The 26,791-nt window shown below is 33.1% G+C and overlaps 3 protein-coding genes across 4 annotated transcripts; 1 reads left to right on the forward strand and 2 right to left on the reverse strand.

The window, feature by feature from the left end:
• Positions 1 to 1,492: 1,492 nt before the first annotated feature.
• Positions 1,493 to 2,419, reverse strand: LOC126681506 (uncharacterized). The gene is made up of 3 exons (XM_050377047.1): positions 2,081 to 2,419; positions 1,975 to 2,021; positions 1,493 to 1,856 (listed from the first exon to the last, which is right to left on the reverse strand). The coding sequence occupies exons 1-3, from the start codon at positions 2,417 to 2,419 to the stop codon at positions 1,493 to 1,495; spliced, it is 750 nt and encodes a 249-aa protein (XP_050233004.1).
• Positions 2,420 to 2,479: 60 nt separating this feature from the next.
• On the reverse strand, positions 2,480 to 4,415 carry LOC126681507 (uncharacterized). Its single transcript, XM_050377048.1, has 4 exons — positions 4,404 to 4,415; positions 3,509 to 3,602; positions 3,188 to 3,421; positions 2,480 to 3,081 (listed from the first exon to the last, which is right to left on the reverse strand). Exons 1-4 carry the CDS (start codon positions 4,413 to 4,415, stop codon positions 2,480 to 2,482), a joined length of 942 nt encoding a protein of 313 aa, XP_050233005.1.
• A 2,403-nt stretch (positions 4,416 to 6,818) lies between these two features.
• On the forward strand, positions 6,819 to 12,257 carry LOC126682384 (solanesyl diphosphate synthase 2, chloroplastic-like). 2 transcript variants are annotated; one of them, XM_050378040.2, is made up of 6 exons: positions 6,819 to 7,313; positions 8,024 to 8,145; positions 9,826 to 9,953; positions 10,038 to 10,141; positions 11,019 to 11,146; positions 11,416 to 12,257. In XM_050378040.2, exons 1-6 carry the CDS (start codon positions 7,097 to 7,099, stop codon positions 11,962 to 11,964), a joined length of 1,248 nt encoding a protein of 415 aa, XP_050233997.1. In that variant the 5' UTR covers positions 6,819 to 7,096; the 3' UTR covers positions 11,965 to 12,257. The 2 variants fall into 2 exon arrangements, with proteins under 2 accessions (XP_050233997.1, XP_050233996.1); XM_050378039.2 differs by having other exon boundaries at positions 6,821 to 7,313; positions 8,018 to 8,145.
• The last annotated feature ends 14,534 nt before the right edge of the window (positions 12,258 to 26,791 follow it).

The following is a 26,791-nucleotide window of genomic DNA, read 5'->3' on the forward strand; positions in this document are numbered from 1 at the left end:
GTCTACTTCGAGTTATGAAATTTTGAAATTGGTGGTTATGTAGCAAAAGTTACGACTGAACAGTCCAGTTGGGACTGTACGGTCCAAACTCCATTTGAATAATAGAAATTTTTGTTAAGCTTAGGAACAAACGATCCACTTAGGACCATACGGTCCGACATGGGCTGGTCTGAAAATACACTTTTTCAAGGCTTAGTTTAATGTATATTTCCTAATTGCTTTTGGTTTAGGTTGATTTTATTCCTAATCAATAACAAACACTATATATACCACTTTGTAAATCAGTTTTAGAGTTTGAATATTATTAGTTTCAAAGCTTTTAGTTAAAATTCCAGCCCTTTATTATTATTGTTCTTGAGATAGGATTCGAAGATTTATATTATTATCGAAGTTTATTTACCAGGATTTGACAATTTCAAGTAATAATAATTTAATAATGTTTAATTCTTCACCTAATTACTTTATTATTGTTTTAATTGGGTAGCTAAACCCCTTGTTTGGGGAGTTGATCATATATGGGCATATAATTTATTGATAAATTGGATTTGAATGAATTTGCGTTTTCAACATGTTTTAATTATTGGATTTAATGCTTATTTTAGATTGACCACCTAAAACATGATTCGTTTTTAATTAATGAATTAAGAAATTATTAATTATATAGACCAAATAACTAGGAATCTAAATTATAATATTTTGGGAGCGAGTTAGAATTTAGACAACTGTTGAGTTTGCTTAATAATTGTCTTTGAATTGATTAATTGATGTTTAATGTCGTGAGAGTGAGTTAGATATTGATTAATTAGTGATTTTATCGTTCTTAGAGGCTCAAGAGAGCGAGAATCGATTTGGAATAGTTTGGTTCTTGTTAGTTTGCCAAAAAAATTCAATATCCATGAAATTGATGATTATATGAAAGTACCAACCCTTGAGCATTTTAATTTTATTATTTTGAATCTTAATTTATTTATTTTTTAATTACTTTAGTTCAATTGCTAGTTTGGTACTTTTAATCGTTTAATTTAGTCATAAAAATATTCAACCTTTTGTTGCTTAACGATCAAAGTAATAAACAAAATCTCTTTATAAGGTCCATTATTTTTGTGAGATCCGTACTTCCGGACTATATTACTTGTGCGATAACGTCACTTGCAGTTTTTGCTAATAATATTTCATAATATATAAATATTAATATTAATAATAATAAGAAAAAAAATATTTAATAAAATAATTATAAATCAAATGAATTTGCTATTTGGCAATTTGTGGTCCATCCACTTATTAGAATATCCATAATAATTGGTTTTGGAACTTTGTAAGCATCAGACTTTTAAAAATTTATATAACTTTTAACTTTTTATATCTCATAATTTATAAATATTTTTTGTTTGGTAAAAGGTACCAATTGCATTAACGGGGCAAAACACCCAAAAAAAACTACCACCACAACAGGCTAAAGCAAGTTGTTAAGCCAAAAAAACCCAGACAAACCCTAATTACAGAATCTATACCAATTCTGATATATACACATAAAACTATCTGAGCTATTCCTATAACCATACATCTTTAGCATAACATCAAACCTGATCCAGCTCTTAATCATCACCGCATCCACCACAGTATTATCAAACACAATGCAATTCTTACCTCTCCATATGTTGTAGATTGTAGAAATGAAAGCAGTCCTTATGACCTTAGCCAGGCAGCCTCTTCCCACAGCTTTCATACTAAACCAAGAGCACTCTCCTCTCCAGCTGCAAACATCTCTATTAATACAGCAAGCTTTGAGCACATCTCTCAGAATACTTTTAGAAACAGGACAGTCAAAGAAGATATGCTCTACTGTTTCCACATTGCTATTACACAGGACACATCAGTCATCTACAGTACATCCCCAGATTTTTAACTTATCTTTGGTTCTCAAAGCTCTCCTCAGGGCAATCCAAGCTATAAAGCTCTGTTTAGGAATGTAACCATCCTTCCACAAACTTCTCCACCAAGAAACAGACTGCTTCTCTACTCTGAAGTACCTCCAAGCAGTTTTTATAGTAAAAATTCCATTCTTTCTATGCTTCTAAACAATACAATCTTTTTGCTCTTCCACAATTTTGTAGTTTGAAGTGATACAGTCCCATGCCTCTTCTGTACTATCATCCATAGGTAAAGGCAGACACCACTGCCCTCTTCTAAAGAAATCATTAACCTTTGCATTCCTAGGAACATCACTGTCAATAGGATTGATCTCAGGGAAGATATCCTTTATGGCCCTTCCATCTAGCCAAGGATCATACCAGAAAGAAATATTACCTTCTCCTAGCTTATAACAGTAGCAATCACTAACCCTGTCTCTTAGCTTAACCAGGTTCCTCCAAGACCAACTGGCCAGTAAAGGCTTGGTGATACCCCAAAAGCTAAGCATTTTTAGCTTATTTTTGATAATCCACTGGGTCCACAGGGACTCTCTAACTACGATTAGATCCTAGATGTGTCTCACCACATCAACTTTGTTCCAAAGAACTAAGTCTTTAATTCCCAGACCACCCTCTTCTTTCTTCATACAGACAGACTTCCAGGCAACTAAATTCACATACTTGATATCCACAGCCCCTTTCCACAGGAAGTTCTTGCACATTCTTTCAACTCCCCTAATAACAGCAATGGGCAAGATAAACAAGGAGCACCAATACACCTGCATACTGAATAAGACATCATTTATAAGCTGCAACCAACCTGCATAGGTTAGGTGCCTAACAGTCCAATGGCTTATCCTTTTAGTGAACTTCTCAATAAGGCCTTGACAGTCACCTTTAGATAGCCTTTTACCAATAAGGGGCACACCAAGATATTTAACAGGAAGGCTGCCCTCTTTGAAACTCAGTTCATTCAGAATATTCTCCTTTACATCATTATCCACTCCACAGAAGTAAATGCAACTCTTCTGATTGTTCACTTGCAAGCCAGAAACATCATTAAAAGGCTTAAGCACATCTGCAATCTGCTTCACACTTCTGAGATTGCCTTTACAAAAGACAAACAAGTCATCAGCGAAGCTAATGTGCTTGATCTTTAAATCTTTACACCCTGAATGGAAATCAAAATCATTGTTACAATTTAAACTCAAAGCCTTGGACAAGCAAAGGAGACATAGGATCCCCTTGCCTGATGCCACACTTCCGAGGAAAGAAACCTTCAGGATTCCCATTCACCATCACTGAGTAGAAAGGAGACCCCACACAAGTCATGACCCACTTAATAAACACTTCAGGGAATCTAAGCCCTATAAGAATTTCCTCAATGCAGTCCCAGTGGATAGAATCATAAGCTTTCCTCAAATCAATCTTCAAAGCACAATCCTTCTTTACATTGTTTCTGTGATAATTGTGAACAAGTTCATGAGCAAAAGAACATTGTCCCCAATTTTCTGCCATGAACAAAAGCAGACTGAGATTTGTCTACTAAGTACTCAAGACATCCACTTAATCTAGCAGAAATGATCTTGGTTATGCACTTGTAGATGCATTACAGCGGGAGATAGGTCTGAAATCACTCAAGCACTCAACATTTTCTGTCTTGGGAATGATAGTAATCACATTAGCATTAAGCTGTTTCAATAAGATCCCAGTCTCAAAGAAATCTCTAATGGCAGTACAAAAATCGTTCTCAATTAAATCCCAAGTCTTCTTAAAGAAGTGACTGCTTTAACCATCAGCTCCAGGAGCTTTATCACTTCAAATACTGAACAGAGCATTAAGTTGTTTCAATAATTTATAAATATTAATGTTACTATAAATTAACAAAAAATATTTAATGAAATTGTAAATCAATTTAACATAAAGAGATTTTCTAAAATTCAACTTGTCAAAATATCCATAGTGTTTAAAGTTTAGTTCGAAGCTCAATTATATATATATATATATATATATATATATATATATATATATATATATATATATATATATATATATATATATTGAAAACATATGTCAAAATTCGTAGTTTGATATCTATTATTTAAAATCAAATATTAAATATCTCATTTTTAATTATGCAAATAATTACAACCTTCTATTAAATTTGAATACCAAATTGTCAACGGAATTAAAAGTGAGGTATCAAATCGTTTGAAAATTAGGTACTAAATAGTTAATATAATTGAAAGCGGAGAACCAAATTGTTTGAAAGTGAGTAACAAATTTTTAATAGAACTAACAAAAGCTCCTAATGGTTAACATAATTGAAAGTGGGATACAAAATTGTTTTAATTTTCAAGCAAAAGGTATCAAATTGTCAATTATAACATATGTGTTGAGTCTCACAATAATATGCTTATAAAATTAGTGGCTCCTATATAATACTAAGGCTAAACTTATTTTGGATCCCTAAAATATACGATTTTAGTTTACCAGACTCCTCATTTTTTATTTGATTTGCTCAGGTCCTTAAACTTTCACTTTTTGGTTCATTGAGTTATTAAGTGAAAATCCACTTAAAAAACACTTAAAAACCCAATGAACCAAATGAGATTACTTAAAGGTCCAATAAACCAAATGAGATTCACTTAAGGATCCAATAAACCAAAAAGTAAAAAGTTTAAAAATTCGAAAAAATAAATAGAAAATGAGGGACCTCATAAATTAAAATCGCATAATTTAAGGATCCAAAATGGATTTAGCCTAATACTAACATAAAACCAATTTATTATGACTAAACCTATTTTGGGATTCCTAAAGGCCAAACCCATTTAAAAGCCATGTACTTTACACCTTTTTTTCCATAGGTCCTTATACTTTATTTTTGTATTATATGTTTCTCTACTTACCTATTTTTATTTTTCAGGTCCTTTTTGAGTTTTTTCCAGTCCTTTTATGTGACTGGAGGAAAAAAAAGATTGTAAGTATAGGGACTGGAGGAAAAAAAGATTGTAAGTATAGGGACTGGAGGAAAAAAAATTATAAGTAGAGAGACTGGAAAAAACTCAAAAAGGACCTGAAAACCAAAAATTGGTAAGTAGAAGGATCAGATAATATAAAAATGAAGTATAAGAACCTATGAAAAAAAAGTGTAAAGTACAGGGGATTTTAGATGGATTAAGCCATTCCTAAATTATACGGTTTTTGTTCATCAGACCATTGAACTTCTATTTGACTTTTTCAGGTTCCTAAACATTCATTTTTTACTTCATTGGGTCTCTAAATTTTTGTTTTTTGGTTCATCAGATCCTTAAACTAATCTCCGTTTAAATACTCAATAAACCAAAAATAAATTGAGAGATCGTATGAACCAAAATCGTTTAGTTTAGGGACTCTAAAATGGGTTTAGCCATTAAAAGGGTTTTACTATTCGCCGCCTCTTTTTACTTAACACCGCCCCTACAAAAGACATTTTCGCCCTTCTAGTAAAGCCAAAACCAAAACATTCTCCCAACTCATTCGAACAAATACGTAAAAAGTCGATTAAAATGACAGACAACGATTATAATTTGCCGGGTAACAATTATCGACGTTCGGAAACAAATTTTTCCGGTTTTTCCGAAATAAAAAATAATTTTTTTTAAATTTTAGGGGGACGTCCCGGAGGGACATCCCTCCACAAGGAGGGACGTCCCATATGGGATTCCCTCCAAAAGGAGGGACGTGGGAAGTCCCTCCTTCTGGAGGGACGTCCCTCGGGGACGTTCTCCTTTTTTGCCGGTTATATTTTTTTTTTAAAAAAATTTATAAATTGTTAAACGAATTATTTATATTAAACATAATTTTATAAATTGTTAAACGTAATTATTTATGTTAAACGCAATTTTATAATTGTTAAACGTAATTAGTTATGTTAAACGCAATTTCATAAATTGTTAAACGTAATTGATTACAACGATCAGTTTTTTTTTTCAGAACATGGATTTGATACTGATGTTGTAACAATTAGTTGGGCTAAGAATATTGCTATGCAGATTGGGTTTGAGTTAGTCATTCCGTCTCATAAGAACGGGAGAAAACGAAAGTTTTTGAGATGTGCTCGAGGTGAGCGTTACAAAGATTCGGTAATAGATTCTGATTCAGCCGTACGAAAAAATATTAAGTCATACTACTAATATTCAGTAAATATTAAATCGATTAAGTTTTTAAAATAACTAAAATTATAAAAAAAATTAATTATATATACATTTTTTTTTTAAAAATTCGGCTGCAACGTTTCCGGTCGCAGCCGGAAACAGCCTGTTGAAGGGGGACAGCCACGTAGAATATGGTTTTTAGTTTGAATGAATTGAGAGGTTTTAGTTTTGTATAAATATAAAAAAAGGCAAAAAGATAAAGTGTAGGTGCGGTGGATAATAAAAAAGGGCGGTATTTAGTAATCTAGTTTATCAATTGAGTTGCTGATTGTTACCCACAAAATACGAGGGCGTTTCTTACACTTTACTAAAGGGCTTAATTACTTAAAAACCACCCACCTTGAACTTTTTTTTCGTGTATACCATGACTTAGGAAAAAATTCATTTATACCCTGACGTATGTATTTATGTTTCATCTCTACCCCGAAGCACTAAATTAACCTCTTTTCATTAAGAAAAAAGTTTAAAATGGTTCTTCATTTTTAACCTAAGCTAATTAGAGTTTAATTAGAAATGAATTTTTTTCTAAATGAAGGATTATTTTAAACTTTTTTTTAAATGAAAAGAGGTTAATTTAGTGCTTTGGGATAGAGGTGAAACATAAACACATACGTCAGGGTATAAATGAATTTTTTCCTAGGTCAGGGTATAAACGAAAAAAATATTTAAGGTGAGTGGTTTTTAAGTAATTATGCCCTTTACTAAACAAACACTCCACTGTACTGTGTCCAGAAACAGAATGAGTGGTCTCCGCTCTTTCAAATCCAAATCAAACACAATCCTATGTGGTCTCATTGGATCCACTCAACTCAATACATAACTGCAGTACCCATTTAACGCAAATTTATAATCTCAAACACCCTTTGAGCCACTAATTATTTTAAACTCATATTTTGACAACAAACCCAGTTCTATATTTTTGGATAATTGAAAGTTTTGCCAATAAAGAGTGATTCTTTTGAGTGTCATCTTGGTTGGGTGGTCAGACAAATGATGTCAGTGACATGTCAGAGACTAGATTTTGGGAGGAGTGTACTTGATTTAGCAGCTTGTGGGTGTTCTTCAAATGCTTCAGTAGATAGATATTCAGTCAAGAATAGTGCAAAGTCAGCAGTTTTCAGGAGCTGCCATGGAGACTATGCTGCTAGAAGAGACACTGCAAGATGTAGAGTTTCCTCTACCAAGACCCCTGACACTATGCTTAATGGTACTTCTTAAGTTTTCTTAATCATAATTTGTTTTGACATGTTAGGCTAATATTTCCCTTTTGGTGGGGCTTTCATGAATTCGTTTATGTTTGGTTCTTTACAATTTTTAGCTATCTATCTTGTATTAATTACAATTATTATGTCCTAGTGTAGCTCCAGTTCACCAGTGTCTTTTTTACTATACAGTGATGTAAAGTAATCTACTTCTAAATTTCGAAGCTTGAAACTCGACTTGAAACGGGTTTGAGCTTGAGCTCGGAATTGAGAATTGAATTTGACTCGGCTATACTCGATTATATGTATAAATATTTAAAAGTAAGTTTTAGAATTTGAATAAAGATATAATTATAAATATGTTGTATAGTTATGATAGATAAAAATATGAAATATTTAAAACTCGGTTAGGTTTGCAAGCTGGTAGAGTCGAGTATTTGGATTCTGAAACTCGATTCGTTAAAAGATTCGAGTAGTTTAAACTCGAGATTGACTTAATTGATATCAAATTGTTTCAAGTAAATTTCGAGTAGTTCCCGGGTCGACTCGACTCAGTTACGCTCCTACTAATATCTAGTCATGTGCGATTAATAATTTATTTTTAGGAGTATATTTTTAGTATTATGACTGTATACATGACAAGAATTCAGTGATTCAGTATTGAAACAACATTAATATAAGAACTTTTTTGTTTTAAATTTGTAATTAGATACAGGATTGTCTCAAGGTCCTGCAACACTGTTGAATTTGAAGAAGTCAAGAGGCCAAGTAATAGTGAAAAACTTGTTTGACATGGTTGCTGATGATCTCCGGACTCTCAACCAAAACCTCCGGTTGGTGAGTGCTCATTATATTTATTTTATTTATGTGTTTTAAATAATAGTTGGTGTTGTATGCTTTAAAATAAAGTAATTTTATACTTTACCATGCAGTTTATCATCTATGCTTAATTTGTTACTATTGCTTAGTCTTGAGCATATCATTTTAATATTTTATTGTTCATTATTTTATTTTCTGTTTCATTAAAATCTCAGATGAATTTATGATTCGAGTGTAATTCTTTTTTGTAATTCATAGAATTGAAATTAGTATCTGCAGCTGTGGGTACCGTACGTTTGCTCTTAAGATGTTCAGTTTATGAATAAGAAAAATTGTTTCTTCTCATTCAAAGACAGAAAACGAAGTAAGGCAATTAGTGCTAAATGACCTGTGGCTAAAATTATTGCAGTATGAATTTTGTAGCAGCATTACTATGGAAGTGAAAATGGAGGTTGATGATTTTTTTACTAGTTGAACTGTTGCTTCTGTAAACCGTAGTGTCTTGTTGACAGATGCAATAAGTTCTGTTGTTTATGCTGATAGTGATTGTTACATTATGGAGGACATAGGACTTTTTGACGAGAAGTTGGCTTTTGCGAGTTGAAAATGCATAGTTATTAATATATGGTGATATAACTGCGCTTGTTTAGAATATTCAATAGGTTTTTCTCGATAACTTCATATACCGAAAATTCTTTTTTAGATTCTCTTGACATTTGTTCACTATGAAAATCATCAACAAGCAGCACTCCGTTACAACCAAGGACCTTATGTTTGCTTTATTTATCTCTAGCTGATCTTGTGTTTTATCTCTATTGTTTGAGCGTAATAATTTCTCATCAACTGCCTTTAGTCATTGTCTTGTATTTTAGAATTAGAAGAAATATCCTCAATTACAGGAGCCATTAAAAATTAATCGTGCTGTACTCTAGTTTACTTTTGACTATATTGAAATATTTCCAATCATATTAGGCTTACCATTTACTTATTTGAATTATATGGGGAAACACCTTTTATCTCCAATAATGGAATAGAAACTGCCTCGCTAATGTTACAATTATAGTTATAGCCATTCACATGGCAATGATTTAGCGGTAAACTTCAGAAAAACTGTCTCTTTTCTTCTATGCTCATTCTCCTCTTAGTTGTGAGTAGTTAAAAGTGACATTAACGGGAGTATAAAATAGCATACAAACCCTGGTATGGTAATCAGCCACTGAATAATGAGAAAGCCATAAAGACAGTACATCATTGTTAGTATTTGTTTTTCTTTGTTTTCACGGGGAATTTTTTGGTCTATAAAGAATTTATTTAAGCATATTAACATAGGATTGTAAAATATTGAAAACTATGTGCTTTCTTTATGTCACCTAGCGACAAATAATGATAAAAATGATATCATTTGTTCTTCAAGATTTTCTGAGTTCAGCACTAGTTAGTTTAGGAAATATCTTTAGTAAGAACTAAGGAGTAGGCAATGCTTCCCTTTTTCGTCCAAGTGGAACAAGGCCATATTGGTTCTTGATTTTCTGGGCAGAAAAAGTCGATGCAAGTGAATTATAAGGTGCTCCATTATTCCCAATTTTGCTCGCTTATAAATGTTTCGTAATTTGATATAGCTTATAAGAGTTTCATTTGTAGACAAATCAAACTATGTCAAATCCATTTCTTACATCTCTAATTTTGATGTTTTGCTAGATTGTGGGTGCAGAAAATCCAGTTTTAATGTCAGCAGCTGAGCAGATATTTGGTGCTGGTGGAAAGAGGATGCGCCCGGCTTTAGTATTTCTAGTAGCAAGAGCCACAGCAGAAGTAGCAGGGTTAAAGTGAGTTGTATTTGGACTGTTTAACAAGTGCTTTACACAATTTGGAATGGAATAGAAAATTTATATTGCCACGCTCTTCTGCAGGGAACTTACACAAAAGCATCGGCGTTTAGCAGAGATCATCGAAATGATTCATACTGCAAGCTTAATACATGATGATGTGTTGGATGAAAGTGACATGCGGAGAGGTAAGCGAGAAAGTGATTAAAACATTTTTTTGGTACCACTGTTGTAATAGGGAAGAAAATTACAGAAGTCACAAAAAAAATGCCATGTCTAGATCTGTTTCAAGCTCCAATATTTTTTCAGTGACATGCACTACAATTTTGCATCAGAATATGAGGCTTGTGCTTCTGCTTTACGCTGATAGATTATAAGTTTATATGCAATTATTAAGAATTTAAGATGCTTACTGAATCCTTATATATGATTTTTTTTATTTGGGGGCTGATTGTGGAAGCTATGTAGCAGGTCAATGCCTTAGTCCGTGTAATGATTTAGTCTTGTAGCCTACACAAGAAAATGTCACTCAATTATTTTGCACATCATGTTGTATGATTCTTGAAGTTCAGTTTTAATTTCTTGTTTTAACACGAGTTTTAGCTATCTTGTACGAAACTTGTCAACTTTTGATGTTTCAGCATTTCGTTTCTATTTTCATAAACGCTTTTAAAACTCTAAAACTTTATATTTTTTTAGTTTATTCTTGTAAAAAATATCATTTCACCGGTTTCCATTTCAACTTTTCTTGTTTCGGCATTTACATTTTTGTGCAACATAGGAAAAAAGTTGTGAGGGAATTCTCGAGTCGTTTAGATTCGACAATTACTCAATGTCCTGTTCTCTACTTCTAATAAAATTGTATTTGTGATGAATTCATGCATTACATGAAATATCTAATGAGTACTAATTTTCAATCACGTAAAGTTTTATCATGGTAGGTAGCTAAGTTTAATTGTATCGAATGAAAGCTTGACGAGTAAAACAAATGGCATCATACTATATATAGCACTCGAAATGTCACTACTTTTTTTCCCACTTGGTTTCACATCTGATGGTTTGCAGGAAAGGAAACAATTCATCAACTGTATGGCACAAGGGTGGCAATACTGGCCGGGGACTTCATGTTTGCTCAATCCTCATGGTACCTAGCAAATCTTGAGAACATTGAAGTCATAAAGCTTATCAGCCAGGTAGGTCAGCAAATGAAACTAAAAAGTTATGGGGGGAAAATGAGTTCTAAATCGAACTAAAATGTCGGATATGCAAAATGGTGAAACCCATTAGTTTACTAGCACATGCTATCAAGATAGAATTTTTGAGTTTCAAATGCATTTTCAAAAATGGAAATGAAACGTTGAAATATAAAACTCAAAAAGTTTATGTGCAACACGGAGTGTTAGTAATTATCTTTTTTCTTTAAAAACTGTAGTTCATTACAGATCTAGTGGTTCCTTGGCAGGTTATTAAGGATTTTGCAAGTGGTGAAATAAAGCAGGCATCTAGTTTGTTCGACTGTGATGTTGAATTAGAGGAATATTTGGTGAAGAGCTATTATAAAACTGCCTCTTTAATAGCTGCTAGTACTAAAGGAGCAGCTATTTTTAGTGGGGTGCACAGTAACATTTCTGAACAAATGTATGAATATGGAAGGAATCTCGGGCTATCATTTCAGGTCGTTGATGACATACTTGATTTTACTCAGTCCGCTGAGCAGCTAGGGAAGCCCGCAGGCAGTGACATGGCAAAAGGGAATCTGACTGCACCCGTTATCTTCGCTCTAGAGAAAGAGTCTAAACTCAGAGAACTTATCGAGTCAGAATTTTGCGAAACTGGTTCGCTCGATGAAGCTATTGAGTTAGTGAAGCAGTGCGGGGGATTGGAAAGAGCGCGAGAACTAGCAAAAGAGAAAGCTGATCTTGCAATTCAGAATCTAAATTGTCTGCCTCAAGGTGCATTTCGATCAGCTCTAGAGGAAATGGTAATATATAATCTCGAACGGGTTGACTAGTTCATATATATCATTTAAAGGGAAACAAATAATCGGCAAGCTTTACGATGAATCCCCTAACGAAGAGAAGCTGCCTGGACACTTGTATATTTGATTAAAGTATTGAGCTACATTGAGCTCAAATATATTGTTTATATACACTTACAAGTTTGACATACATTGCTATAGGAAAAGGGTTGTCATTTTTCTATGATACAAATTGGAGAAAATTATCCGGACAACCTTCACATATAGCTAATTCACAATTTTATTATTCGTATTGGAAAATAAAACGATATGGTTTTTTATTGTTATTTTTGTTAACATTTTAGTCTTTCTGTCTATTTTTGGTTTTAGCTAATCAAGTCAAAAGATTTAAGAGAAGCATTAATTTCAATTTAGCCTTTAAACTTATTTTTGATACAAATATAAATAAAAGGCTTAAATGCACCAAAAATCAACTTTCGCGTGTTTTTGATATTTAACATAATTTTTTAATTTTGGCATATTTAACATGAACTTTTCAATTTTTTGCAATTAAGACCACGTGTGTTTTCCGTTGAAAAATAGTGTTATTTTACACCCAAAACGGCGTCGTTTTTATGTAAAACGGTGTTGTTTTGCATCCAAAACGGTGCCGGTGTCTTTAATTACAAAATTTTGAAAGTTCATGTACTTTTTTCCCAAAATTAAAAGATTATGTTAAATACTAAAGACACGCGAAAGTTGGTGATTCTTGGTGCATTTAAGTCTAAATAAAAAATATCTTTTTATGAAATTTAATGGTTTAGTGAATTCAATTTATATTTTTTTTATTTTCATTGATTTTTTAATTATTTTAATTTTCTTACTTCTCTTACTTTTTAAAAAAAAATTAAAAAATAATAATAAATATTTTATTAAAAAAAGAGCCTGGTTGGCAACATTAGGGTCATTTTTTAGCTTTCTCCCAAATAAATAAAATTTGTTAGGTCATTAAATCTCAAAAAAACATAATTTCATTACTTGTATTTATATTAACAATAAGTTTAAAGACTAAAATAAAATCTAATCTTTGAATTAAGTCTTTTAACTTTATTAACTAGCATTAGAAATAAACAAAATGATTTAAATGTCAACGAATATAAAAGTAGAGGATTCTACCGTTTGCTTTGTAAAAAAGAGGGACGAAATTGTAAATTATATCATATGTGAGGGGAGTTAAAATAATTTGCTCAAAAATATATATGGATAAAACTGCAACTTTATTGGTTATCTTGAGAAGTCTAAAGGATATATGTGTCCTAATTATCGTACAAAAATTATGGAAACCGAAAATGCTAAATTTTATGAAAATGAAATCACTAGGAGTGATAAATTACAATATGTAATAATTTCAGGAAATAAGCGCATTTATCTCTTTATCCTCAATTCCGAAAGATGTCGAGGACCTCCCAGTTGTCGAACAATAGTGTCATGATCTGAATCCACTTGTCACAACCGGCGCTAAATAACGGAAGTGGTTGCTCCGGAATCCATAGCAAGCTTAAATTACTACCAATATGATATATCTTGCTCGGATCAAAGCTCCTTTCTCGTCCCTTACAACTATACCTATGCCAATTCCTCTGTTTCCAGAGAAACATGTTGCATCTACATTAGCCTTTACCCAGTCCTAGAATGGGGACGCCATTAAACCGAACCATCATCTTTGAACAGATCTGCTGATCTCAGTTGGAACGCCGACGAATGAGAAACCTTCCATGATGAGAGTTATGAACTCGCTGCTGCCAACACTGAATCAACAATGCCCAAATTTGTGTTCAATGCAACATTGTTCATGTTTTGCCATAGCTGCTAACAAATAAAAGCAACCATATTTTTCTCATCTTTCTCCAACTCCATCAACCACCTAGAGATCCTATTCGACATAGACCCACCTTTCGAGAACTGCGAAACCTTTATAACTCGCCAACAATGAGCATATAACGAGAGTAAATAAAACAGGTGCCTTGTATTATCCACGCCATTTGCACACACCGAGAACTAATCGAACACGAACACTTTTCGACTAGCAAGTGCCTCCATCATAGAAAGAAAACCTGCACATACTCGCTATAAAAAATTATGAATATGTAAGGGAATCGAGAGCTTCCAAATCTTTTTCCATAAGACATCTGGTTGGCCATTAATTTCACCACAAACAGCCTTAAAACAGCTCTTAACGGAAAACTTACCTTTCTTATCGAACTTCAAAAGCCATCCATCTTCGATATTCATATTGCTAATAGGAATGCTGAAAATATTTTACTAATCACACGTACTACGCATTCCCATTCATTTCTAGGAGACTTATTTGGCATGAGCAAGATTGCCTGGCATTGAGGTAGTGACGAACCCATTGTTTTCACCTATAACCACGGGCTTCCTCACACCTTTGATTTTTTTCCATTCGCGATCCTCACTGTAGACCCCTTCACCATCACCGGTTGGGTTTCAAAGATGATACGCCAAACATAACTAGAATTCGGACCAACTTTGCCTCAGGGAAAGTAAAAATAGAAAAATAATTTGCCTTAAAAAGTACCCATCAAATTATCTTCCACACTAATAAAGCGCCACGCTTGACGAGCTAGCATATCAATATTGAATTCCCAATTTTTCTTAAATCTCATTCCACCAAACTTCTTTAGAATGCAAAGGCTATTCTATCATGCCCAACTAATACCTTTTTTTTAATCCCTTGGTCTCTAAAAAGAATTAAGCATTTTTTCTAACTCCTCACATAGCCTTAAAGGAATTAAAAAGACATTCATAACATAATTAGCCATGGATTCGGCAGCTATTTTAATCAAGATCTCTTACCGCCTCTTGATAAAAAAATTGATTTCCACTCTTTCACCTTATTCCATACTATGTCCCTGAAAGAAAAAAATAGTCGATTTATTTTTTCACACCAAAGAAGGGAGACACAAATATTTACCATTATCCCTCGCTTCTTCCACACATATCACTGATATATTCAATCTTTCCTCCGTTAAAACATTCAGGCTAAACGTAATCTTGGATTTTTAAAATTTACCTTTTGACCCGACAGTTAGGGCTGTGCATTCGGTTTTTAGTTCGGTTCGGAAGTGAAATTATCATAACCGGTCGGTTTTTTAAAGATTTAAAAACCAGTCGGAACTTAGACAAAAACTATCGGTCCGATTTGGATTTACCGAAATAGGAAAATAATACGTTTTTAGAGTTTTACTCATAAAAATTCAAAAAATTAAAAAAACAAATAAAAAAATTAAACTTAAAAATTAAATTTAAGTCAAATTGTAATGTATTATACACTATCGCACTTAAATATGAAAGGAAGTAGTTTTATTTTTAAAAAAATAATAGTATTTAAAAAAATCAATAAATTTAAATATATCAGTTTTTTTGTTTTTCGATTTTATATAACTTAAAACCAAACCAAACCGTAGTATATAAAAAAATCATAATTTAAAACCGAACCGACTATTTTTAGTTCGGTTCTGTTTTTGCACACCCCCGACAACCTCTTGTACTTATCATGTCACGACCCAAATTCATAGATCGTGACCGGTATGGGAGTGGTAGCTCCGAAATCTGTAACTAGTCTCGCGGATGACATACAAAACAGATAACCTGCATAAAACCAACGCTCGGAGGCAACCGAGACTCCAATCTAAGTCTAGCAGTAATATAAACAAGGGTTAATGTCATAAGGATTCATCAGCTTTACACGTTTTTTTAATTTAATCACGCCTTTTAAAACTTGTCATTAAAATACACCATTTTTCATTTTATTTTTCAAATGCATACATTATGGTGATGTAGCATTGATTCATTAGTTAAAAATGACCTTCACCTCAACAAATTACATCAATGAAGAGTGCCACCTCAACACCGTGTATGGATTTGGAAAAAAAATGAAAGTTGGTGTATTTTTATGACAAATTTTAAAAGGCGTGATTAAATTGAGAAAACGTGTAAAATTTATGAATTTTTATAATATTACTCCTATAAATAATATATAATAAATGCTCGGCAACACTCCAAGACTCCAAACTAAGAACTTGCCAACATGAAGCAATAGTTGGACCAATCCGACAAAACAACAAGTTTAATATAATAAAGACATAAAACTAGCACTACTGCAGTTTAAGAGTTAAATAATTTGATCATCTTTATTAAATAGAAATAAGACCTCCAAAGAAACGTAAAAACTGGAGATCAATCAAGTATGCTAAAAAATCATAAACCTATAAAATAGGGAAACAACGGGAATCAGATATACTGAGATGAGTTCATCCTACTTTTTATATTTATTAAGTGAAAAACCTTTAAAACATTTTAAAAAAACATTGTATCATTATGGATAAGCATTGAAACCCTAAACCACAAATATCTAAAACAATTTGTCGTGTCGGTGAGACGTATCTTCATAACCGATCCCCGACTGCCACTTAAATAAATCATGTGAGTCTCAGGAGACGTATCTTACACTGGCTCCCTCACTAAGGCGAGACGAATCTTCAACCTACCTCAAATACCAAAGGCTCATACCGGTACGCACGCAGTCTCGATGATGCCCATTGAGTAGCCCGTTCCAATTCAGATCCATAATGTCGAAAAACAGTTCGAAAGCTGCGTATACAATATATATATATATATATATATATATATATATATAAAATATACAATTTACATAATAAAGCGGTAAATAACAATAAACTTACTGCTTGTGAATCCCACACAAAACTCGGCAAGCACTAAACCTGGTTCAACTCTGACGCACGAACAATCAACGAGTCTAAGAAAACATAAATAATAATTGAAATCATTCCCTAACTCTATAGAGTAATAGACACCACATAGGACTAACAAAAACTTTAAATCAAGCCAAAGCATAACCCAAACACAGAGTAATCACTCATACTCAATCCAATGGCAAAGTCATACAGTAATCAAGTTAAATTGAGTTCCCTCTTTGAAAACATAATCCGGAAATCCTTTTCAAATAACTTAGTTAAAATCAATAAATCAAGTTAAAACCAAAGTGGTGAGTAAGCTGAGTTATCACAACTGCCAAGCCTATACTCACAAATTGGGCGACCCAAGTATAACCCAAAGCAAACATCCAGCAAAAGTAAAACAATCCGTTTAAAGTCAGAATCACTTTAATAAACCAAAATCTCAATTTAGAAAATAAGGGAACTCAAATTCAACACAAAAATCCAAATATAGCACCATGCTTACAAAGTGTTCGATAAAGTCCCCAAAGGATAAACGTTCTTAAATAGACCAACATCCAACATACAACAGCCCTAGTGCTTACTAATCACATTTGATATAACAAATGTCATAGCAAAAAAGTTAGAATCCATTAACATGCTTTGCATAAAAATCAAGCCAATAAAGCATTCGTAACACTTAGTCCGAAATGGGTCTAAACATACATCGGCAAATCTAAACACCTTAGATTAGATTATGCACATGCTATATCCAATAATATTGAGGCAAATCAAATCCTAAGTCATCATAAGACATCAAGTCCATAAACAAAATATTTTAGCGTAAAACTAGCTAGTTTTCAAACTAAGTCAACACATACAAAAACAATTATGATTCAAACTCCCAAACTCATTTAGATCACTAGTATATCATGCAAGAATACAATATTCCAAAACAACTCAGATCTAAACTCATGCCAAAATCATTTAATCAGACAATTACGCAATTTCGCTATAAATTGCCTAAACATGCCAACCGATACAAATTAGGCATCCAACGAATCAAAATATGTTACCATTGATCCTAAACTATATAAACATAATAAGTGTTAATGTCAAAAAAATCACGAACTTTACATGTTTTTTCATTTTAATCACGCAGTTTAAATTTTGTCACTTTCATGCATGAACTTCCACATTTTCCCAAATTCATACACGACGCTGAGGTGGCACTTATTCATTGGTGTAAAATAACCTCCACCTCACTGAATTACACCAACGGAGTCGTGACAAAATAATAAAGCGATTACAATGCTCAATAACCATAAATTCACCATTTTATGCAATAACATATGGAACAAACGATACAATTTAATATCAGCACTTATTATCCACCAAAACATTTAGATCAGCAACCTAACATACATATTCATACAATCTCAACCCAAAATAGATCCAACATGACCATTAACCATCAATTCGAACAGAATTCATAAAATTGCTAGAATTCACCCTAACATTGATTAATCATACCCAAATGCCTTCAACTCATGAAACATAAGATTATACATGCACAATCCATCAGTACATTCACACTATTCAGAATATACAACTCAACCAAACACTCATACGATTCCAATCACCAACAATCCTAAAAACTTGCACTTCTACGCACAAATCGCAATAAATAAATCACAAAATGAAAATGATTGTAGAGCTTACTCTAGAGTGACGTATGAGATGATAACAAGTGAAAATAACCAATAATAATAGGTCTGGACAAAACTCAATTCGAATAACCAAGCACTCGGGAAGAACACGAACGTAGAAATTGCAAAAGATCTTGCGAATCGAATGTAAAATCACGTTCTAAACGAATGGAATCACACCCGGACTTGTTAGAATGAAGAAATGTAGAGTTTTCAGTGTAATAAGTCGTTTTTAGGGTTTAGGAGTCGAAATATAGACTTTGCAAAAACCTAGCAGCGCCCGAGTCGCGCCCGCGACATCCAAAACCATCTTAACCAACCAAATTTTAGTAAATCCTCTCAGAAACAAAATATCCGAACGGGTCCCCGATCTGACGGTGCAATTGAGAGATATGGACGTTTTACTAAAGCATGACAGATTTGGAAAACACTCGAACACTGTTTCAATAGATACCCAAAAACAAATCGAATCAACCTCGAACACATAAGGGCTCAAGATATACATTTGAGACACTCAAAAAGATACTACCAAGGTATCACATGTGTTACTTTCCACATATATCAATCTAGAATCAAGTCGGAAACATAACAAGAATATGTCGAAACGCAAAAGAACAACGAATGAAAGAAAACAATCAATTTGTAACAGATAACCAAACCGACAAATCAAATTTGAAAATACGGGGTATCACACATCAAGCACTCTTTTCACATCAGTCATCTCCTCCAAAGAAGCGCGAAAAATAGAAAGAAATCATCCGCAAAGAATAAGTAGCTAATAGACAGAGCACCTCTACAATCTGCCACCCTATGAACTCTACCCGTCCCCTCCTCATGAGCAAGCAAAAGGCTGAGACCTTCTTCACAAGTAATGAAAAAATATGGAGATATGAGATCTTCTTGTCTCAAACTTCTACTCGAGATAATAGACTCCATATTAGCACAGTCACCAATGCTAGTATACCTAATGTTGGCAAATAATCGCAAGTGTACGATATCGCTCAAGTAATATAACTTGGAAGACCAAGTATCGATCCCACAGAGACAATGGACTTAATCACTAATTTCAAATATTCTTTAATCGGCTAGCTAGAAAAATCAATAGGGTTTTGTAATTTAATTAAACTAATATAAACTGAAAACAAATAATAAAATATGATTTAAAACAATAAGATTAAAAAGCTCAAGGATTGATAATCCCAAATAAATAAGTAAAATTATGGAATAGGATTTTTTAGTGATTTTATCGTGAATCGAGCTATTCTAAAGCACCGAATCCCGCCCTCTCAAGCCTCAAAGATCCGAATAAAATTACAACCTAATTAACTAGCCAATTATTAACTCGCTCTCACGATATTAAAACTGAATTAAATAATCAAATTATAATTATGAAGCAAACTCAACGACTACCTAAATTCCAACCCGCTCTCACGGCGTTTTCCTCTAAGTTCTTAATTATCTATGTCTATTTAATTAACAATCTCTCAATTAGTTAACTAAACACAAACTCATGAACTAAGTAGCTAATTTAATCCAAGCAATAAGATTAATAATTAAGACACGAATTAACACTAATCCATCCAATCCAAATAATTACCAATTTATAAGTTCATATCAACCCTCGAACAAGGGTTTTAGTTACTCATATTAAAACTGAAACAAAACAAGAAGGATGATGAAGAAGAAAGCATAATTAAACAATAAATACCGGAGTTGTCAATTTCGGAAAGAATCGTCTTGATTAAGCTTGAAATCTTCAACAATCGTCTTGCAGAAACTAATTATAAACTACTTATAAACTGCTGAGAAACAGAAAACTAAAACGCTAATCTAAGAGAAAATAATTAAAACTAATGTATTCTAAATTATTCTACGTACTAAATTGAGTCTAGTACAAGGTCTTTATATAGTAGGAGAAGTTCCGGAGTCTTCTAATTCGTATTACAAATCAATTTGTAATAGGAATTATAATTGTAATTGGAGGAGGAATTTCAGTCCAACTCAAAATCTGTTGCACGTGTATTTTCCTTCTTTCCCGTTCGGGAAGCCATAGTTCCGTTCGTGACATGCCCAATTTTCTTCTTTCCCGAACGGAAGCCTCTTTCACGTTCGAAAAAACTGTAGACCGAAAGCTTTGAGATCTGATTCCTTCTTGAGTCCCGAACGGGACAAGGCTTTTTCGTTCGGGACTCATGCTCATTCTGCATGTTTTTCGTTCGTGAAACCTTTGTTTCTAACGGGAACAACCCCTTTTTTCCTCAATCTCGTTCGTGAACTTCAATTCCTTCGTCCGCAAGCTACGCTTTTTACTCGTACACGCAATCCACCATAATTTTGCCCCAAATAGTCGGTTTTCACCTAATTTCCACTGAAACACTAACAAACACTATTAAACGTAAAAACGCCAAATAATGTATAAAAACAATACTACACATGATGAAAACCGAGTAAAATCGACCCTAAATATAGGAGTAAAATACTCCTATCAAACCTCCTCACACTTAACCTTTGCTTGTCCTCAAGCAAGAAATAAATCTTACTCTACAAAATATGTTAGAAATCCTTAGCATATAACTTAACAACAAATCAATCAAAGAAATCCCCGACCCTATGAATAATATGAAAAACAACCTTCTAAAACCGACAACTAAATAATGATGCAATCAAATAACAATAATAATTTTATGACATAATTCAATATAACAACGGTTACTAACTCATTAGTACAAGGTCAAATTGAATCACACTTCAAGCTTCACTATCACTTGCGGGACATGGAAAATAATCAATTTTTCACTTAGGCAAATCATAGCACAATTTAGTAAAAACTAAGCTAATGGCATCAATATTTCAACAAGTAGGGTGTATAACAAAGAAAGCTCACAATTGAAAACATGAATACTCACCATAAGCTTGCTCATAATCCCGGACTCCGCTACTTGATTCGGTAATCAACAAAAATCATATGGTCTTTTATTGGGTTGTAATGTGGCTAAGGTAAAGGGTAGGTAAAAAGGATAGAACAAAGGCTAATTATCAACTTAATACACTATTTATTACTACTATTAACTTCTAGGTTGATCTAACTCCGGTTTTGCGTTTATGTGAACTTATAACTTTCTTTTTTTTTTTTTTTGAATTCACGCTCTACTCATTGCTTTTTGCAATCTTAGAATTTTTTTCTTTTGAAGCTTTTGCTTGCAAATTTTTATCTCTTTTTTTTTTTCAATCTTTTTCAAGGCGCAATCTTAATCTTTTAAGCACAATGTAGTTCACTTTTCTCTTTTCACTAATCTCGAGTTATTAATCACCTATATTCATCATAGTCATAACAAATAATATATAAAGTCGATAAGGTAAACAAAAGAGGTAAAGCATAGAACGGTAAAGGGTAAAATATGGTAAAAACAATAAAAAGGTTTAAGGCTCAAATTGGTGTAATCTAAGGGATAAGGGTAGTCTATTTAGTGGTCTAAAAGAAAGGTTATACTTAATTGCCATAATCATCTAATTGTTGAAAACTCAATCGTGTAACTTTAAACGGACACCGAGCAAGTTCTAGGAATAAAACATGAAATCAACACTCACAACAAGGAAATTAGGCTCAAAAACTCTCAAAAGTGTGTAGTGTTATGCCATAAACTCAATTCCTACAAAAATTATGCTACTTATGCCAAACGTTTAAAAACGACTATAAAAATAAATAATCGACATGTCATGAATCCGCATCAAGTTATTCAATTATGTTTCAACGATTTGAACAAGTCTAAATTTTGAATTCACCCTTATTTCATCGGATTATGTCAACGAATTATTAAGTCATTAAGCAAGCATCACTTATAAATTGTCGAATTAAGAAGTCGTGTTCATACATTCATCGATTCGGGGAAATCTAAAATTGACAAATCAAAGATAACACCAAATCAACTAACACTTTTTTCATACTTTCAAGACAAAGATTAAAGCGATACAAGACATTGAATTAAACTACGAATATCCTAAAACACCCTAATACAATCTACTAAAGCACAAAAACACAAGAAAAACAATAATAATAAAAAAAAACAAACTAAACCTAAGAAAACATAAATAAACAAACAATAATAAATAAATAAAAATCCTAACTAAACGATATGTTTTTCCCCCATCCTCACACTATTTCATGCAATGTCCTCAGTGTAATGAAATAAAAAAAATTGAAAAACATGAGTGTAAGATGAAAGGAAAATAATACCTCTTGGGATTGCCTCCCAAGTGCGCTTTAGTTAGAGTCTAAAGCTTGACTCTTCGCGTAAGGTTGCTAAAAATAAAACCTAACATGAGGAAGCCGTCTTGGTAGCATCTTCTCCCTTTTTTTTCTTGTTGGCTCCTTCGAATAAAACTTGGATGATATAGAGTATGCGTGTACATTATAGTAGGGAACATGAGGAGTATGAATCATATTCATATATTTAGTATTATTTCCATCATACTCGGAATAAAATCCTTCTAAGAAAGGATCTTTGAAATCAAAGGTTTTATTAAATTCCTCGTAGAGTACCGTAATACCAAATTGCTCTCCACTTTCATTATTTAAGCTCATGGATGTTGTAACTGGGTGGAAAATCGGAGTATCAAGTTCGCCATCCGCACACTGTTCTTTTTCGACCTCTACATGTACCTTTGTTGGATGATGTCCAACTAAAGCATTGACATATGGAATTGCAGCCATCTCATCCTCACTATTGATCGGTACATCGTCAACTTGAACCACCTTCGTAACATATGGATTGTCAAGTGATTTTCCGCTTCGAAGCTCAATTACTTTTACTTGCTCTTTTATATTTGATTCTTTTGTAGATGGTAGACCATCTTGAGCTATATTTTGAATCAAAATAGCCAATTGAGAAATTTGCGTCTCAAGACGGTGGTTGACCGCGGCTTGATTTTGGAAACCGGTTCTCATCTCCTCAATGAATTCGTCAATCTTGCTTCCTTCATCCACATTCCAATTTTGCTGAAAATCCGGTGATTGTTGTGGTTCATTATCAAAGTTGGAATTGAAATCCCATTCGTTTTGATGTGGGTGATAACTTGAATTAAAGTTCAAATTTTCATTGAAGTTCTCCCAAGTATCGTTCCAACCATAAGTTTCACTAGCTTGCCATTGATCACCCATATAGTTGGCATGTCCATTCCAATCTGGATAGAGTACATGACAGTCAGCTCGAGTATGGCCAAAATCCCCACAAATTTCACAGTTATACTGAAAATTTTGGTACTGCATATAATTTTGATTCCATGCCATTACTCTTTCCAAAATAGGTACACCAAAAACAAATTGAGGATAAACCAACAAATATCAAATTTCCTGCACACCCAAAAACAAGAACACCCCACGTAAAATCCAATAAACACAAAAAAAAATAGAAAATAAAGGCTAACACAATCAAGAATATAATACTCTTAATTTATTAAATACGCAATTGTCCCCGGCAACGGCGCCAAAAACTTGTTGGCAAATAATCGCAAGTGTACGATATCGCTCAAGTAATATAACTTGGAAGACCAAGTATCGATCCCACAGAGACAATGGACTTAATCACTAATTTCAAATATTCTTTAATCGGCTAGCTAGAAAAATCAATAGGGTTTTGTAATTTAATTAAACTAATATAAACTGAAAACAAATAATAAAATATGATTTAAAACAATAAGATTAAAAAGCTCAAGGATTGATAATCCCAAATAAATAAGTAAAATTATGGAATAGGATTTTTTAGTGATTTTATCGTGAATCGAGCTATTCTAAAGCACCGAATCCCGCCCTCTCAAGCCTCAAAGATCCGAATAAAATTACAACCTAATTAACTAGCCAATTATTAACTCGCTCTCACGATATTAAAACTGAATTAAATAATCAAATTATAATTATGAAGCAAACTCAACGACTACCTAAATTCCAACCCGCTCTCACGGCGTTTTCCTCTAAGTTCTTAATTATCTATGTCTATTTAATTAACAATCTCTCAATTAGTTAACTAAACACAAACTCATGAACTAAGTAGCTAATTTAATCCAAGCAATAAGATTAATAATTAAGACACGAATTAACACTAATCCATCCAATCCAAATAATTACCAATTTATAAGTTCATATCAACCCTCGAACAAGGGTTTTAGTTACTCATATTAAAACTGAAACAAAACAAGAAGGATGATGAAGAAGAAAGCATAATTAAACAATAAATACCGGAGTTGTCAATTTCGGAAAGAATCGTCTTGATTAAGCTTGAAATCTTCAACAATCGTCTTGCAGAAACTAATTATAAACTACTTATAAACTGCTGAGAAACAGAAAACTAAAACGCTAATCTAAGAGAAAATAATTAAAACTAATGTATTCTAAATTATTCTACGTACTAAATTGAGTCTAGTACAAGGTCTTTATATAGTAGGAGAAGTTCCGGAGTCTTCTAATTCGTATTACAAATCAATTTGTAATAGGAATTATAATTGTAATTGGAGGAGGAATTTCAGTCCAACTCAAAATCTGTTGCACGTGTATTTTCCTTCTTTCCCGTTCGGGAAGCCATAGTTCCGTTCGTGACATGCCCAATTTTCTTCTTTCCCGAACGGAAGCCTCTTTCACGTTCGAAAAAACTGTAGACCGAAAGCTTTGAGATCTGATTCCTTCTTGAGTCCCGAACGGGACAAGGCTTTTTCGTTCGGGACTCATGCTCATTCTGCATGTTTTTCGTTCGTGAAACCTTTGTTTCTAACGGGAACAACCCCTTTTTTCCTCAATCTCGTTCGTGAACTTCAATTCCTTCGTCCGCAAGCTACGCTTTTTACTCGTACACGCAATCCACCATAATTTTGCCCCAAATAGTCGGTTTTCACCTAATTTCCACTGAAACACTAACAAACACTATTAAACGTAAAAACGCCAAATAATGTATAAAAACAATACTACACATGATGAAAACCGAGTAAAATCGACCCTAAATATAGGAGTAAAATACTCCTATCACCTAACTGAAGATAAACAATACATGACCAAATTAACCCATCAAACTTCTGTCATAAGTTTTACTCATGTCAATTTTTGAGCCGCCATTTCCAACTTACCCTTTCTCTTACACCTCAAGTAATGACCAATTTCATATGCAATAAAAAAATGGGTTAATTACATATAAAATCACCACCTTTACACGATTTTTCAAAAATAACTCAACTTTTAAAACGTGTCAATTCAGGACATCACCGTTCATTTCATTTCAAAAACAACATTGGCACATTTTTAGGTATAATTTCGCTGACTTGGACACCTGATGGGCCTGCCACGTCAGCAAAAACGCCACTAAATTTGTCGATGTTGTTTTTGAAAAGAAATGAAAGGTGGTGCCCTGAATTGACACTTTTTAAAAGTCGAGTTATTTTTAAAAATTCTTGTAAAGGTGGTGATTTTATATGTAATTAACCCTAAAAAAATTATCAATTATGAGCCTATTTTCAACAAAAGCACTCTAATTTTCAGAAATAATTTCAGTCATCGTACTCTTACTTCTATTAATCAAAACTTTTCAAATGATTTTGTACGCCGCATTAGAGAGAAATATAAGTTTAAGTCAACGACATTCTCCGGTTTACTCATTTTAGGAATTAAAACTAAAGTAGTTTCATTTAAGCCTTTTTTAAAAAACTTTTAACGAAGAGATACCTACACAAATTAACTACATCATAACCCACCACATTACAATAAGATTTAAAGAAAGTCGGGTTAAAACCATCCGACCCTGGAGATTTATCCTCATCATATTAAAAGCCACCTTCCTAACTTCCAACTCTACAATAGAGGACATTAAAAATTCATTTTCAACATTAGACACACGAGGCACAACATCAACAAACTCAATAGACTCACAATTAGATTCAGAAAATAAAATGTCGAAGTACCTAAGAAAAATACCGTCCACCTCGTGTTTTGAGTCTCCACACGCCCTCCTCGTCCCGCAACCTTGTCACTCGATTAAACCGCTTCCTAGCTGAAGCGAAATCATGGAAATATCGAGTATAAGCATCTCCATTAGAGATCTAGAAACGTTTCTCCCTTTGCTTCTAGTATACTTTCTCCTCACTAAGAAGAACGTGAAATTCCTTAGCCAACCTGTTGTACTTCTGTAAATCCTCACCATCAACTCTAAACTGTAAATTTCCAAGCCGCCCACATAAAGAACAAATGCGGGATTTATATTTCGGACCCCTTTCCCCATTCCATCCTGTTGGAACATGCGGAAAAAATATAGAATCGTTCTAGGCGTACCTCTTGTTGATTCCACAAGTTTGAATGATTGATTATGTCACTAAGTCCAAGTATTATTACTATGAATAATACTTATAATTCACCACCTTGTGTACTATCTTTATTGT

The sequence above is a fragment of the Mercurialis annua genome, linkage group LG5 (assembly GCF_937616625.2).
Source record: "Mercurialis annua linkage group LG5, ddMerAnnu1.2, whole genome shotgun sequence".
Taxonomy (NCBI): Eukaryota; Viridiplantae; Streptophyta; class Magnoliopsida; order Malpighiales; family Euphorbiaceae; genus Mercurialis; species Mercurialis annua.

Coding starts and splice junctions, on each gene's coding strand:
- LOC126681506 (XM_050377047.1), bottom strand. CDS start 2,419: ATGCTTAGCTTTTGGGGTATCACCAAGCCTTTACTGGCCAGTTGGTCT. Junction 2,022..2,080: donor AAGAGCAAAAAGATTGTATT/GTTTAGAAGCAT, acceptor GAGGTACTTCAG/AGTAGAGAAGCAGTCTGTTT. Junction 1,857..1,974: donor GAGAAGTTTGTGGAAGGATG/GTTACATTCCTA, acceptor CCTGTGTAATAG/CAATGTGGAAACAGTAGAGC.
- LOC126682384 (XM_050378039.2), top strand. CDS start 7,097: ATGATGTCAGTGACATGTCAGAGACTAGATTTTGGGAGGAGTGTACTT. Junction 7,314..8,017: donor CCCTGACACTATGCTTAATG/GTACTTCTTAAG, acceptor ATTTGTAATTAG/ATACAGGATTGTCTCAAGGT. Junction 11,147..11,415: donor TCATAAAGCTTATCAGCCAG/GTAGGTCAGCAA, acceptor GTTCCTTGGCAG/GTTATTAAGGATTTTGCAAG.
- LOC126681507 (XM_050377048.1), bottom strand. Junction 3,422..3,508: donor CCGCTGTAATGCATCTACAA/GTGCATAACCAA, acceptor TGTTCATGGCAG/AAAATTGGGGACAATGTTCT. Junction 3,082..3,187: donor GGTGAATGGGAATCCTGAAG/GTTTCTTTCCTC, acceptor ATTTCCATTCAG/GGTGTAAAGATTTAAAGATC.